Source organism: Thunnus thynnus, chromosome 2 (genome assembly GCF_963924715.1).
Source record: "Thunnus thynnus chromosome 2, fThuThy2.1, whole genome shotgun sequence".
NCBI lineage: Eukaryota > Metazoa > Chordata > Actinopteri > Scombriformes > Scombridae > Thunnus > Thunnus thynnus.
Window position 1 is genome coordinate 32,352,830 of NC_089518.1, and position 15,757 is coordinate 32,368,586.

A 15,757-nucleotide genomic window follows, 5' to 3' on the forward strand; every position below is an offset into this window, starting at 1 on the left:
TTGAAATGCTGCATAGATTGTAATGATGAAACAAGTATGTGCTTAGTTTCACTCTTTTAAACAGAATTAAACTAGCTGAAGTGACTTTGCTTTACTTTGCCTTCTGCTGAGCGCAAAAAGGTTTGATCCTGCCAATTGTGGTTATATTTTTAACTTCTATTTTAATCTTGCATATTTGCTGTCCTGGTCAGTATACATTTTTTTATTACTTTTAAGATAATTAACGGGGTAATTTAAGGGAAAAATTGAGGTTCTAGAGGTTCTACCTATTATGTTTTTTAATCCTCATCATAATACCAATCCCTCGCTCAAATAATTAAACTAACAGAACAAAATATTGTTACATTACAGATATTTTATTACCAAAATTTCACTCCAACCACTCATGTTTCTTCTTGGTGGGATTCATGTGCTTTCAGGAACATAAGAAAACTGGTTTAACCCTCACTACATCCCACACAACATCAGATATGACGAGTGACAAACTGACTCCACCTCATTTTTAAAATGGTTCCAGTATAGAGTCACACTCTGGACTGGGATAGTCAGAGATAATCTGCGTACAGAGCGGGACAGAGACGTAATCAAAGGACAGGGAGGGAGGAAGTGAGTTGATGACGGGAGCCGTTGTCACATTTTGTTTAAACAGTTTTAATTTATCAACCTCAACATCACAGCAACATATTGAAAATGCTGTACAAACAAACCATAGAAATTAGCTTATAAAAATTCAAAACCCACTTTAAAAAAAACTAATTTAAAAGAGATCATGTTTTCTTTTACACGTGTCTTCCACCAATTCTGTTCACATTCTCATTGGGAGTATTGGGAGTAAATTATATTTATTTTAAAGTAAAACAATCGTCTAAAAACCTAAAATGTTACAAGATCCACCGGCTCTTCTGTCTGAACGGTGTCTTCTTGTTGTTGTGGACTTGTGTCAGCGGTTTCTGCCTCCTCGTGATCACCTGACAAAAGAGGATATTTTCACTTTACCAAACGTGTTGAACTTCATTCACAAAACGAATGCAAACTGCTGTGATTGGATCATACTCGATGGGATGCGGTGTATCTGGACGAGCGTTGTGTGCCGTCCGTTTGTTAACGGAGGAAGCCGGGGAACGGCGTCTTGAAAGATCTGCTCATCGTCAGACTCAACCAGACTCAGCACGTCTCCTCTGTCCTCGTCCATTTGCCTGGAGAGCAGAAATGTCATTATGTTAGAGGCTGTATGATCATTATCTGCTGTTACACATCATCAAATCTTTGTTGTTTAATGCATTTCAGGGATTATGTGTTCTTCTGAAGAGGTTTTGAGAATGTAGTGCTGAATGTAATGTAAAGGGTACCCTGTGGAGTTTTTGACTGCTAGTAGCACTATCAAGCAATATTTTTAAGAATGGGTCCCTGTTTTGTTTACATCTTGTGTACGCTCTCACAAGAACACCCATACAAGGGATGGATGTCATGCAAAGAAAATGTAGCGATGTGGCAACAAAGGCAAAGAAGAAGAAGCTTGCTGGATGTAAAGTATTTAAGTATCAAATTCCTCCAAAAATCTGCTCTGCAAATGTTTTATGAGGAAAGAAAAGTATTCAACAGGTTTATTAGGCCTCAAAGATACAAAAAACTGTTTGTATCCTAGTTTTGGCTGAGAAACGCTGAATGTAAACAACATAATATTGTTTGTTTACAAAAAAAAAATCAGCTTGATTGTTGAAACTAATGAACTAATTAACCATTATACAACAATGAATTGCACAAAGGAAATTAAGGAGCTTCTTACATCTGGAAAAAAATCTAAACAAATTATGGCGAGTGATGAACTGGATTCTGAAAGTTTAAAAAAAGTATTATATCTTCCAAAACGTATTTTGCTTCCTATTTGTGACGTTTAATTTACAGAGGTCACATTCGATCAGGGTTATTTCCTGAAAAATACACACTGATTTCTTGTATATAAACAGCAGAAACATTCTGCGTTGGTAGCACGGACTAAAGACAAAGGGTATTTTATAAGGGTTGCTAAGTTCCCCAGAATGCATTTCAACAACTAGAAAAGGGGAACAAAACTGTCCTTTCTACTTGACCTGCTGCAGGACTATCACTGTAAGAGGAGTGCAGTATAACTGGTGAACACAGGTGCCAAATAGTGAGACAAAAGAGAAGCTCTCCTTACCCGACTCCCAAATCACATTAAATGCATCTAACTTTTGCATCACTGGTAGTACTTCTACAGTAAGCAGGAATAAAAAGAGTGTGAAGCAGAAACAACAGCTTTAATCCCTTTATATGTGTGGATTAGGTCACTAAAATAAACATGCCGTGCGTGTTAGATAAGTAAATGTGAGATACTCACCCAAAACCACCTCCTGCAACAAAAATATGAACAGAAATGGTGAAATCAGTATTGGTGTATATTTACAATTCAGGCTTTTGTGAGTTACATTTCTCACATACAGCATTACAGATGCAGTACATGAACGCTTAATGTGTGCAAAAAGTGATCATATCCTTCTTAAACATATGAGGTGAAGCTGGGCAGAGTCATGAGATGCATGCATTTGTGACTTCCATGCTTGTGTTGCGGAGATAAACTCGATATACAAACCCAGGCAAATCCGGTGTCGGCTGGAGTAAACCGTTTTAGCGACAATGACGGCCGACCCCACGATCAGCACAGCTATAAAGACGCCGATGATCGCTCCGGTGTACGCTGAGGAGGCTGTCGAAGCAAAACAAGACGACAAGGAGAGGATTATGCAGCGGAAAAAAGGGCGACGCAGCAGGTTTATCAGCATTCCAGAGGTGGAGCCGACACCTGCAGTCACTGGCTCGGTTTGTTTAAAATCTATGGCTCTAAAAACTGCATCTTCAATTCACTGTGTTTACCTCTTTAAAGGTTTCATTTGTTTACACTTTTAAATTGCTAATCTCTCTCTTTCTCTCTCTAATAACTGTAAAAACGCAAATTATTTTTTTTCCTGCACATCTTGAAGTCTGTTTCTCTGTTTTTATTTGCACACTGAGCCGCTTCCTCTCATCCCAGACTCACTCCTCACAGTGAGGTAGACTTCCAGCTCTCGGACAGCGAGGGGGTTCTCGCTGCGGCAGAAGTAGACGCCTTCGTCGTCCTTGCTGATGTTGAGTATGGTCAGCTTGAGAACGGGGCCTTCTCGAGACAGGACGTACTTCGAGCCGGGCACGATGTCGTCCTGCTGGAGCCCTTTCCTCCACGTGGTGTTTGCAGGGGGGATGGACTTGGCCTCGGTGCAGGTTAGAGTTACACTGGTCGCCTCCAGAGCCGTGGTCAGTGGCTCGCCTTCAGGGAACGGAGGCTCTGGGAGAGAGGGACAAACACTGAAATGTTTTCAGACTGGACAAATAAAGATTTTTTTAAACATACAAGAGTCTCTCAGTATCGTAAGGGTTTGCATTTTTATTTAATTGCTTCAAAGAATAGTTTGACATTTTGGAAAATATGCCTGATGGCTTTCTGGTTAGCAGCTGGTTAGCTTAGCTTAGCATAAAGACTGGAAACAGAGGAAAAACAGATAGCCGAATAAATGTCAAACTATTCCTTTAATTCAGCTATCAAGCAATAATGCCAAACAGTCTCTGGTTGCTGCATCTTTTGTCTGGTTTTTTTTATAATTGTAAATTGACTATATTTGGTTTTGGTCAGCTGGTTATAAAAAAACAAAATGAAGATGTCACCTGTGGCTCTAGGATCACAAAAATAATCGATAAATTAATCGGTGGTACAAAATAATAATGAATTGAAGTCTTAGTTACCCTGGCTCATCAGGATACCCGTCGTATTAGAGTGCTAACACATCACTGCTGTGTTGTTTTACGGCTGTTGTCTTTATTCTTCAACTTTCTGCTGAAGTTTGAGTTTCTGTAGGTTTTCACTCAGGGCTGTTTCTGTCAACTACCCGGTTCATCAAGTAAATCCTGCTGCTGCTGCCAGAAACACAAAACTTACACTTTACACATTTAGGATGACTTAAGAACTATCCGTCGGCCTGTGGTGAGATTCTAAAATGTAAAAAGTTTCATGACAGGCACATAAGTTAAACGTGTTATATTAATCAATAAAAAGTAAAATGGTTATATAATTACATAAAAACTGTGGTTAAATGATACTTCAGAGATTAGACAGGTAGAGTCTGGATCTTATTTGATTAAGACACTCCTTGTGTTCAATGATTTATAGGGCCAATTTCTGCGTCATTTCATTGTTGGAACAATACTGTGATGATAAGCTTTACACTACTGATTGAACCACTAACTTTCCTGCATTCAACACCTCCTGGTCTCGCTACTAGCTGTGTCTCACTGACTGTGTTTGTATGAGCAGAAATACTTAAAACTAATTATGGGAGTATTAATTATGAGAATTAAACAAGGAACTTGTAAACAACTTAATCTTTATGATGTAAAAATAACATTTATACACACATAAGTGTCAGTTAACCTGTCAATCAGTTTTCCTGGGTTGTGACTCTCATATTGCTGCAACTAACAATTATCATCATCATCATCATCATCGATTTGTCTGCAGATTATTTTCAGAATTAATTGATTAACCTTTAATGTGGTCAACGAAACATATCCTACAGCACAATGAGACATCATCAGATGTTTATTGGGACCAAAACCACAAAATATTAAATTCACTATCACGTAAGACCAAGAAAGGCAGCAAACATTCACATTAAAGAGGCTGAAACCATCAAATATTTGGCATTTTTGTAATTAACAAAATAACTGCCGATTAATTGACTACTCATTGCACTCAAAGTGTTAGTTATTGCAACAGTGTTTAGTTTATAATAGAAACAGAATAGATCGGATACAGTGTGACGGGAGTCTATGACAGGAAGGGCGTGTAGGGGCGTATGAACATCTGATTAGTATCTGAAGTATGTATGAACAAGGATTACGCAATGTTTTCTTACTAGTGCAAAACACAATCAGGAACCTGGATACTGTTATGATCATGTATACAGTTAAAAGTACATCCAGGTTTCTCTTGTTCAATTAACCAGGATAAGACTCTAAATGGGAAATGTTAAACACAGCCTGGACAAATAAAACACAAACTATCTTCATGGTAAGTGAGAAAAAACGCTTTAAACTGTCTTATAATTAAACTAAAGTCAGCGCTAAGAATACTGAGATCTTTGCACGCTGAGACTCTCAGAGTAGCTCAGCAGTCTCTAAAGTGGAAAGTACATAAAAGATTCAGTAGCTGCACATCTCAGGATTGTTAGGAGGCTCATTTCACCACAACACACTTACTGAGGGTGAACGAACACGACTTCTCTTTTCCTGCGGCTAGCGCCCGGTGCTGCGCCATGCACCTCACCGTCTGCCCGTCGTACAGCTGGGAGCGGTTCAACGTCACCGACAGGCTGTCCGTCACCTCGGCAGCATAGATACGTCCTTTCCGGCGAACCCCCCGGTCACCCTCATCTTCCCCCCAGCGCAGCGTCGGGGTGGGATACGCTCCGGACCAGGTGCAGTTGAACAGGACGTGAGAGGAGTCCTGTACCGGCACCCACATACACTCAGGGTGCCTGTCTGGGACATCTAGTCAGGACAAAAACATCGTTTATTAACTTGATGAAAGTTGCAGAAAGGAGAGGAAGAACTACTTAAAGGAACTGTGCATTAAGAGTGATATTATTTAAATATCGAGCCTTTTTAGTGACATCATCTCTGAAAAAGGAGTAGAGCAGTCAGAGCAGCTGATAAAACTGTTTTGACTGTGACAAAGAAAGGACCCACATTAGTGTGAATGGTGGTGGAGGTTTTGTAGTCAGCACCAAATCAATCTGCCCACTAAAAACTTTAAAGAACAGTTTGTGGTTCCCATCAATGATTCCCATTCAAACTAGTGAACCATCTCTCTGTAAACTTTGCTACTAGTTCTGACTCTATGAATGTCTTACATATATTAAATATGCGTATCTTTAAATTCTCTTCACCGTATTATAGGAAAGAGACTCACTAATACATCTATAATTTTACAGCAATACAATCTTTACAGCATGGGACACTTCTGACCTTTAACCCTTGATTTGGGTGAAGAAACTCCCTTCAAAAAATCAAACAAACAAGCAAAATGTGTCTCTTCCAGGATGGACAGTCTTGCAATAGACCAAAATAGCAAAATTAGGATTCACTTTTTCTTTCATATCTTTCTGTTTGTGTTTTGGTTCATTTTGTTAAAAGACAAAAAAAGTGAAATAGTAGAATTTAATCAAATCTTTAAGAGGCAAAATGAAAAACACAAGTAAGGTTTGAATGTTGTATTGTTTTGTCATTTGCAAGCGTCTTCATCATTTCAACTGTAACAACAACTGTTGCTTTGTGACAGACAGTAAAGTCATCTTATCTTTTCGTAAACGAATAATCGATTATTGCCGATTAATTTTCCGTCAAATGACTAATCGATTCATCAACCGATCGTTCCAGCTCTTCCCTCATCCTAAACCTGCAGATAAAATTGTTATTTTTATAACCGAGGTCACGTAGATTAAAGATTAAGATTGCGTTTGCTGTGCTATGTTTAGTTGATCAGTTCGGCAACATCTGTGTATCATTTTTAATCGAGGTTCTACTTGAGGACACTTGCAAAATTAATAGGTTTTATATAAAAATATGTTTATATTATTCTGACTAAGGTGTTGCTTTGGTATCCGGACTGAAACTCATCAATCAAAAGTTGCTTTGTATATATTTTTTCCTCATGTTAATATTCAGTAAAAGCTGACTCCTGCTATTTGCAGCCCGATAAATGAAAACAACCGTACAAATAACAAGTTTCTACATCAGACCTACAGTGTCGTCACATCGAGGCATTCTGTTAGTGGTACTTACAGTATACTAGCAGCTGTGTGCTCTTATTGACCGCCTGATGAGACACAGTGTTGTGGGCCATGCAGCTGTAAACTCCCTGAGCGCTGGGCTGAATGTCTGCTATCCTGAAGTCCAGCCAGGATCTAGAGGTTGAATCCAGCGAGTCGTTGCTGGACGAGGCTCCTCTGAAGGCCAAGGTCAGCTGCTGAGACGGGTAGGAGGAGCCGGAGCAGTTAAAGGTGACGGTCGAGCCCCGAAAGGTGACGAGCGTCCCGTTGGACAGGGGAGCGGCGGGACCGACGGATATTGCAACATTTTCTGGACCACCTGAAAGAAGTTCGTGCAAGAAGGTTTGATTGACTAATTACAAAATCGGTGAGACAAAGAATGTTATTTTAATACTGAAGAATCAACGTGGAGTAAGATGCCACATATGTGTTGGAACATGTCGTTGAAGGGTTGAATGGTTCAGTGCTGACATTTTAAATTCTAGTACTCACAGTTTTAAAAAAATGTACCAAATATGCTGGTCAGAATTTTTGGGAAATGTGTATAAAATGATGCACAGACGTCCTCGAATGTCTCGTTTTGTTCCACAACCCAAAAATATTCAGTTTAATATTACAGAAGAATCAAGAAAACTGAAAATCTACACAAACAGGAAGCCGCAGAGGATTTTGCTACGGTTACCGATTAATTTTCTGGCCATCGATTAATCGTCGCAGCTCTAAACTGATTATCAATATAGCTGATAATGAATTATCATAACAATCAACTAATAATTCCAGCTGTGGACAATGAATTGAACAATCGACTGACAGATGAATCAATAATGAAATTAATCTTTAGTGTTTTTGAGAGTATACAGCCGGTAAACAGCACCTTTGTCTACAATTTGTGTCTATAAACACAGCAGGGCGACTAAAGACTGTAATATAAAAGAAAACGAAATAATTAAATATCTTGTAAAGCTTACAGCAGTTATAAGTTGGTTTGTTCACCTTTATTTCCATATGCAATCATATAGAAGTGAACACACAAACATGATACATAAATCACTTAACAAACGTCAGCATCATACTATCTTATTCAGGTTCTGTTTATAGAAGCATCACAGACAAAATTAACCTCATTCTAACCAATATTCAGTCAGCCATATGTTGAACCACACACTTCTCCATACACCAGTCAGGAAACTCCTTTTTTTGTTCGTACATTCAGATATCGAAGAAGTGTAATGTTAGATATGGACAATCAGCTCTGAAAAGTTTGGCTTTTTGCTTTAAAAATATATAATTTTTAGCTGCAGTTTTCAGTCTCATGCATGTCACAATGTGACTGCAGGCCCGTCTGTCATGTTGAAAAACCAGTTTGTATTTGCTTGAAATGCTTAATTCTTGTGAACGTTAAAAGGCCCAGCATCATACTGGACTCTTTACTGGACATGTGAGTGTTCACTTACTGGCTACTTGGAGCAGGACACGTGCCTGAAAGGTGCTGTTGTCTGGTAGTGAGGAGTTGCACAGGTAGCTGCCCTCATCTCCAGCTCTCACACTCTGGATTTTCAGACTCCCATTATGCAGCACCGTGAGGCGCTGTGCGGCGGGTGAAGGGCTCGGCAGGTCGGCTGCAGCTGCTGCAGCTACTGCTGAAGGGCCACTGATGACTTTCCGACCGTTTTTCATCCATGTCGTTAAAGACGGTGTTACGTTACCGGCGGTGTAACAAGAAAGTAGAGCGATGTCGTCCGGTGCGGCTGTCACGACTGTCTCAGTGGAGCCCGAAACTGCCGCTTTGACAAGAAGAGGAAGAGAAAATAGAAACGTCAGCAGGTTTTCTCACACTCACCTGGCTCACCTGGCTGTCCGTGGCAATAAAAAACTCACCTGTCGCGTATAAACACAGGTGTAGAAGCGATACAGTTGCGACTATCTTCATGATAACTTCCCAATTGGCTACATCTCCTTCCTAAAACAAGCGAACAAAAGGCTTTCAGTCCAAACCTGTCTGACTAGTTTACCTGTGTGAGCGCGTCTGAAACACACTGAAACACAGCGGACACCAGTCCGCCCATTTAAACCTGAGTAAACACACTAGAGTGTCAGCTCAGGTGAGCAGTCTGACATGACGGAACTTCTGTCTCTGCTGCAGGTTTTTGGCGGACTTGCTTTGTTTACTAGAGCACGCTGATCCGGAAACGGATAAACCACACCCTGACTTCACCTTGTTAAAGGTACAGTAACACCATTTTCAATCAAATATACAGGCCTAAATAAGATTATTACACAAATATTACATCATTGTAACACTGTATTAGGACAGTTGTTAAAGTGCATTATAATGATATAGATTATTTCTGTATCACTGGTGTTAAAAATTGAGTTGCACACTAATTTTTCACATCTATATGGGCTGATTTATTTATTTTTATAGATTTGAACAGATTAAAGCTGAGATTCAAAGTCCGTTTTTGACTGTGGAAACAGGAGCTGAGAAGACAATGTCACCACAAGGTCCTTTTAGGAGCTGTGCAGAGGCTTTCAATCATATTACATGATCTTCATCAGCAGTTGGATTTCCCCTTTTTTTTCCAGAGAAAAAAAAAACATGTTCAAATTTCCATTTTTTTTAACTTGAAGGTTCATTTTTGATATTGGAAAAAGCAGCTTGATAAAAAAAAAAAAAAAACCCAAACAGGGTCCACATTGTATTTCCAGAGCTTTCAACCACATTTCATGGCCTTCCTCTGCGGATGGAATCGCTGTTGTCACAGAGATGGTTTACAACAAGACTTTAGTATGTACATCATAACATTTATTTCAGAAGAAATTAAAGATTTGAATACCATGACAACTGGGCAAGGTCCAGAGGACGATCATTTGGTTTGGTTGAAAGTTCCAACACAGCTACTAAATGGACTGTAATGACATTGTTTTCTTATGGTTTTTAATGGAAGTTAGGGTGAGTTAGAGTAGATGTGTATTATTTAAGGCTGCCTGTGTAATGGCGTTATACATTTATGACAGATTTTGATAAGAAGTTGGTAAAATTGTGAAAGTTTTAGCTATTTTAGTTGACCATTTTCAAAAGCATGCTGTAATGTCTTTTGTATGTAGTTTTCATATTGTACCAAACAGCCGTTGTTTTTCCAGTTAATCAGCTGACTTTTTAAACTTGCTTGAGTTTTGCAAAAAGAAAATCAAGTCCGCAACATGTTTTGTCAAAGTTCCATTATCATTTTCGGGAAATGCAGGCCAAACACCTGAAATTAGTCAGCACCTAACCCACATTATTAACAGAAATGAGTCATGATCAACAGTAAAGTGACAAATGTTAACGTCATAAATAGATCCATAATAGACCTGGAAATATATAAAACACACAAATGTACAGCTGTGATGTAAAGTATGAGTGATTTGTAGTAAACTGGTTAAATCTTTTAAGCCTTTTACTGGTTCAACTTTAGCTAGAAGTACATAAAGTGGTGAATTGTGATATCTGTTAATGAAGCTGTAGGTTTATGGCACAGCATGATGTTTTCTGTGATCTGCTGTATGTTGGCACAATAAAAATCTGACTTTGGATTTGGATTATGGCACAAGGAATTATGTGATATTGTGTGTATTGGTGTAACATACAGACATGTTTTTTTTTTAAAAGTATGTGATAAACATATAATCCTCATAAAATAGATGTATAACAAGTATTGTAGTCAAGTCAAATGCAATAGACGCTGGGAAGTCAAATGAACTGGTGAGTGTAATTAGGTCGTTACAAGATGACAGCATGAGTAGCTGGTTTTTTACTAAACAGAGCATTTTAACTGTGGGAGTTTGGGGACTGTCAGTGTTGGGATGAACTCATCTCTCACCATTATCAATCTGTCTGACTTCTGCCGTACAACACTCCAAGTCAACAATAATGAAAAAAAACCCAAAAAACATTCATATAATTGGAATCAGTGACAAAAAATCTCATCCTATGTGTGTTTTGAGGTTTGTAGAATGAACTACTGACATAGAGGAGATAATAGGCACCATTCATGTAGGCTACCACAATGTCTGCTATAAACTACTATACTGATTACCACAGACCCAGTCTAATCCCTGATAGGAATTACTGCAGTTTAATAAGAAGGAGAAACAGGTAGGCTAGATCATATTTTTTCAATTTATTAAGTCAATTAAACATTTCTCTCAGAGTGTCGTTACTAAAAACGGGACGTCTGGAGACATAAAGTATGTTAATAGAGCATGTGAGTCGGGGGAGGGACGGCTGATGTGATTGACAGACATCTAAACGAACCACAAACCTCGCCTGCAGCCTGTGCCGCATGTGACGTTTAAGTGTAGTTAGATTACTGGGAAAAAACACGACTTCTCTATTCATAGTGCTAAACACAAAAACATGAATTTGGAATAAGCATCGATTAGTTAAGGTAGCCACCTCACATTGGTCTGCTGTGAATATGTGTCACTAACATGGTAAAACAGACAAATTATCCAGTAAATGTGAATCTACATGAAGACAATCAGGTGTTATCAACACTACAACAGACAATTCATTTAAAAATGCGATTAGCATCTATTTTAGATTGTTTAAGGTTCACAAATGGAAATATCTTGGCTCCAGATGGTGCAACTTGTCGGTGGTGGAAAGTACATTTACTCAAATACTGTACTTAAGTGCAATTCGAAGTACTTGTACTTTACTTGAGTATTTCCATTTGATGCTACTTTATACTTCCACTCCACTACATTTCAGATAGAAATATTGTACTTTCTACTCTACTACATTATTCATTGTATATGAAGGGGTTCTTCTTGTTCTTGTTCTGTGTGAGCCCACCGAATCAAATTCCTATGAACTATGTTGAACTGACAATAAAGTATTGAAACTCTTCAAAACAGGTAAACATAATACAGGCAGATGTGAATCCTGTGGGTAAGAAGAAACAGTAGAGCATGTTGTGCTACACAGTCAGAAATATGAGGCAGAAAGAAAGCATCTGATTCAAAACATCAGAAAGATAAAAGTACACTTTGATCTAATAGATACTCTACCAAAGGACTCAAGAAATCAGTGTTATCGAATCCTATTTCAGTATCTTAACTAACTGATTTGATTGAGAAGATTTTTAGTTTTTTTTAATGAATATTGTAAATACTACATATTCTTATCCACACTCCACACCAGTTGGTGGCGGTAATGCGCCAATTCGTTGTTTGCCAAACGCCAATAGACCTTAAAGAAGAAGAAGAAGCTAAACACGCACATTTTTCACCAGGTCCCACATCTTCTGATTGTACTTGAACGCAGCACTTCTGGCAGACTCTGTTTGCCTGCACAGTCAGCATCACCTGCAGCTCAAACCAGTCCTGTTCGGCCAACATGCCCGTAGATATGAGCCAGTGGACCGGGCCTCTCGCCCTGCAGGAGGTCGAGGAAAAACCTGCAAAGCCTATGACTGTTAAATACGGATCCGTGGAAATCGACGAACTCGGCAAAGTGCTCACGCCAACACAGGTCAGTCAGCTAACGGTGTTTAGCTAACCCGGCTAACTTAGCGTCCTCTCTGAATGAAACAGCTGCAGTTTGCACCATGCTGACACGCTTACATCATCAGAAAACTGCTCTGTCGCTGATTATTCGATTACATCCAGCATGCAAATGTTTGCCAACAATGAATTAGGTAACAAACATAATGCAACCCCACCCACAGCGTGTCTGCAGCTGAAACAGATGGTGAACAGCGCCGCCAGATGGGTGTCAAAGTTGAGCCAAATACTCAGGCCACTGAGAAAATGACGCACAGGTTTTGTTGAATCTTTTTTTTTTTTTTTCCAGGTGCAGGATCGACCCACCTGTCTGGAGTGGGATGGATGTGACTCCGGTAAACTGTACACTCTGGCCCTGACCGACCCCGATGCTCCCAGCAGGAAAGACCCCAAATTCAGGTGAGAGGAGAGATGGCAAGTTTGAAATAAATTTAGAGCAGAAAACACCAAATGACTTGCATCCTGCTTGAAATTTGAGGAAATTTAATTTTAAGCGTGCACAAAAGATGCAGGGAGACAATAATTTAGTTATAGGAGATTACAGATGTGACACAAATGATGTGATCTAATTAGCAGTTTTCACCTTTTTTTTTTTTAAAATCATGGTCAAATGTATTGTCTTCCTGGGAAGTAGGTGGGTGGGGGGTATTTTATGCTTTCAGTAGAGATATGACAGGAAACGAGGGAGGAGAATAAACAACTGTCGACGTCAAAGTAACCTGAATAAACTTCAGCCAGGGACGTTGCGGTTTGTTACTGATGACGCCATAAACCAGTGGTCCTCAACCTTTTTCATGTTAAGGACCCTTAAATTGATGCACATTAGGCCGCAGAGCCCTATTTGATAAGATTTCACTCCAGGGACCTCCATCTGAAAAGATTTTGGTTGTTAGATACGATAAAGAGCAGAATTCTGTAGTTGTCGACTGCTGGTGAGGAGAAAACCACAGAGGAAGTAAAACCTATAATCAGAATAGTCACTCACAGGTGACCTCATTGCAATCTAATGCAATCTTCTTTTTTTGAATTAAATTTTGTGCATCGTACTGCTTATAAACACATTTATACTAACGTGTTTTTTTTTTGTGTCTGTCACTAAAGGGAGTGGCATCACTTTCTGGTGGTCAACATGAAAGGAAATGACGTCTCCTCCGGCTGCGTCATGTCAGACTACGTTGGCTCCGGTCCCCCCCAGGGCACAGGTAAGACAGGATGAAACGCAGCGCTTTTTTTATAACCTGTAGTTGCTTTTTCTCTGGGCTGAATCAGTGGATGAGTCGGTGTGTTTCCCCTCGTTGGTTCAGTTTCTTTTCACACAGAGAAATATCCAAGCGAACCAAAGCTGCGTGACAACGTTCGCTCCGCTTATTGGTTGGATGTGTCCGGGAGGGCAGAAGCAGAAACATAAACATAGAAATTCCTGAAGGTCTTCTGGCCGAAAACATGTATAATACATGTATTAAAATGAAGTCTTCCTGGTGAAATATTAATCAGGGGATTGGTCCAGACACTCAGCATGTTTCTCACAGTCTTTTTCATATTTATTTTAATAGAATTGGTGTGTTTGTGAGAATACAAACAGTTTATGTCTGTTTGAAATCAAACTGTCCGCTGATCAGTTGTTAAATTGAACATATGTAACTGCTGGTTTGGAGTTTGGAAAGTCTTTGCCGTCGTATACAGTATCTGTGTTGCCTGGTGTCAAGTATCTGCAGTTTAAAGATTTTCCAGCAGCGATGAAAGATTTAAAACCCTCAGTCTTTGTCCCCCCGCAGGTCTCCACAGGTACGTGTGGCTGGTGTACGAGCAGCCGAGCAGTCTGTCCTGCTCTGAGGCAGTCCTCACCAACCGCTCCGGAGACGGCCGCGGCAAGTTCAAGATCCAGAGCTTCAGGCAGAAATACAAACTGGGAGCCCCAGTGGCCGGGACCTGCTACCAGGCAGAGTGGGACGACTACGTCCCCAAACTGTACCAGCAGCTGGCTGGAAAATAAAAGAAGAAGAAAAGACTCGACGTGACAGCGTTAAGCACTAGGAATTCCCACAGAGGCTTTTTGATCTGTAGGATATTCCCACTCCTGCAAGAAGCAAAAAACCCCCCCCAACTGTAGCAAAGCATTTATTTTTGTGAGTGTGCCACCGAATAGTATTTTCTTCCCATTGTTGCCTTCGCCTGTTTAACCCACGCACTGACAAAAATAACATCTCCTCTGAATGACGTCATCTGCACAATAAAACCTGCTAAAGACTGAGATGGTTGTGTTCTTTCTGGGAATGTTTTCTGATCCTTTTTCAAGGTTTACTAGCTAATTTAAATTATTATAAATGTGAGGGATAATTAAGATTTGAATAGAAGCAGGAGGTGGGTTACATTTGTCACAAGAAGCAGTTAAAAAAAGATCAACATGTTACAGATTCTTATGACTATACTCATGTAAATTGCTGGACATTTTACTTTATTTTACCGTTTTTAACCTTCAACCTTTTATTTATTTGTATGATGTAAAGAAGAGGCTCCTGTAACTCAATCTGTTCCTTCTGGGTGTAAATGAAGGTAAATAGTTTACCTGCATTTCCACAAGAGGAACCAGGGTCTTAATTTTGTCTCTGGATCATAGTTCCTGTTCCAGGTGTAGTCATTTTCAATGGCAGTGAAACCAGCAGGGTGGAGTTTGTGGTAACTGACCATCGCTGACTGGTGTAGATAGACACAGGAGACTCATGCTGAAGCAGAAAAGATAACCAGGAAACAATCAGTTGACACTTCTCTTTTTAAACCTCCAGTAGAAACAAGCTGTGAATACAATACTAACATGTATTTTTAGTTAATATTGCAAACTTAGCAAACAGTTGCTTATTCACATGTCCGGCAGTTACAGTGCGTTCATTAATTTCAGTCCTATTTGTGCTCATCTAGTGGATAAAAGTCCAATAATCATTTTCTTTACTTGCTAAATGCTCCGCTATCTTCACTTGCTAGTTCCTAACTTTGTCGTTTGGTGTCCCTTTTTAGAGCTTTATGACTGCTGCAGCTTAAAAAAGATGCAATGAGAGCAGTGAAAGTGAAGCGAAACAGATCAGTTTCAGCTGAAAGACGCTAAAACGCTCATAAGAGCGCTGCATTAGCAAACTGCAGGGTCAGGTGATTATTGGCTGAGGGTTCATTCTTTTATTCTTTTATTTTTACATTACATCCATCTAATGTTGATCCATCTTTATGATGAAAATATTGATTATATCTACAATCGAGTCCAGTTGTCCTCCATTCATCCCTCTTTGGATAACTGAGAATCTTCACAGACATTGATTATAACAACTGTAAGTCTGGAT

The 15,757-nt window shown here is 39.5% G+C and overlaps 2 protein-coding genes across 6 annotated transcripts; one reads left to right on the top strand and one right to left on the bottom strand.

Moving 5' to 3' along the window:
* Positions 1-635: 635 nt before the first annotated feature.
* vsig10 (V-set and immunoglobulin domain containing 10) lies at positions 636-12,270 on the bottom strand. Of its 5 annotated transcripts, XM_067570503.1 has the most exons (10): positions 12,146-12,270; positions 8,757-8,838; positions 8,333-8,662; positions 6,892-7,197; positions 5,308-5,598; positions 3,056-3,340; positions 2,612-2,725; positions 2,360-2,372; positions 1,054-1,196; positions 636-968 (listed from the first exon to the last, which is right to left on the bottom strand). In XM_067570503.1, exons 1-10 carry the CDS (start codon positions 12,164-12,166, stop codon positions 874-876), a joined length of 1,680 nt encoding a protein of 559 aa, XP_067426604.1. In that variant the 5' UTR covers positions 12,167-12,270; the 3' UTR covers positions 636-873. The 5 variants fall into 5 exon arrangements, 3 of the variants coding, with proteins under 3 accessions (XP_067426604.1, XP_067426597.1, XP_067426610.1); XM_067570496.1 differs by lacking the exon at positions 2,360-2,372 and having other exon boundaries at positions 2,599-2,725; XR_010924230.1 differs by lacking the exon at positions 636-968 and having other exon boundaries at positions 1,093-1,196; positions 3,063-3,340.
* Positions 12,262-14,679, top strand: pebp1 (phosphatidylethanolamine binding protein 1). Its single transcript, XM_067570559.1, has 4 exons — positions 12,262-12,396; positions 12,718-12,827; positions 13,530-13,630; positions 14,204-14,679. Exons 1-4 carry the CDS (start codon positions 12,262-12,264, stop codon positions 14,419-14,421), a joined length of 564 nt encoding a protein of 187 aa, XP_067426660.1. The 3' UTR covers positions 14,422-14,679.
* Positions 14,680-15,757: the final 1,078 nt, after the last annotated feature.

Coding starts and splice junctions, on each gene's coding strand:
- vsig10 (XM_067570503.1), bottom strand. CDS start 12,166: ATGTGGGACCTGGTGAAAAAT. Junction 7,198..8,332: donor TGTCCTGCTCCAAGTAGCCA/GTAAGTGAACAC, acceptor AACTTCTTTCAG/GTGGTCCAGAAAATGTTGCA. Junction 2,726..3,055: donor AGTCTACCTCACTGTGAGGA/GTGAGTCTGGGA, acceptor TTGCTTCGACAG/CCTCCTCAGCGTACACCGGA.
- pebp1 (XM_067570559.1), top strand. CDS start 12,262: ATGCCCGTAGATATGAGCCAGTGGACCGGGCCTCTCGCCCTGCAGGAG. Junction 12,397..12,717: donor AAGTGCTCACGCCAACACAG/GTCAGTCAGCTA, acceptor TTTTTTTTCCAG/GTGCAGGATCGACCCACCTG. Junction 13,631..14,203: donor CGGTCCCCCCCAGGGCACAG/GTAAGACAGGAT, acceptor GTCCCCCCGCAG/GTCTCCACAGGTACGTGTGG.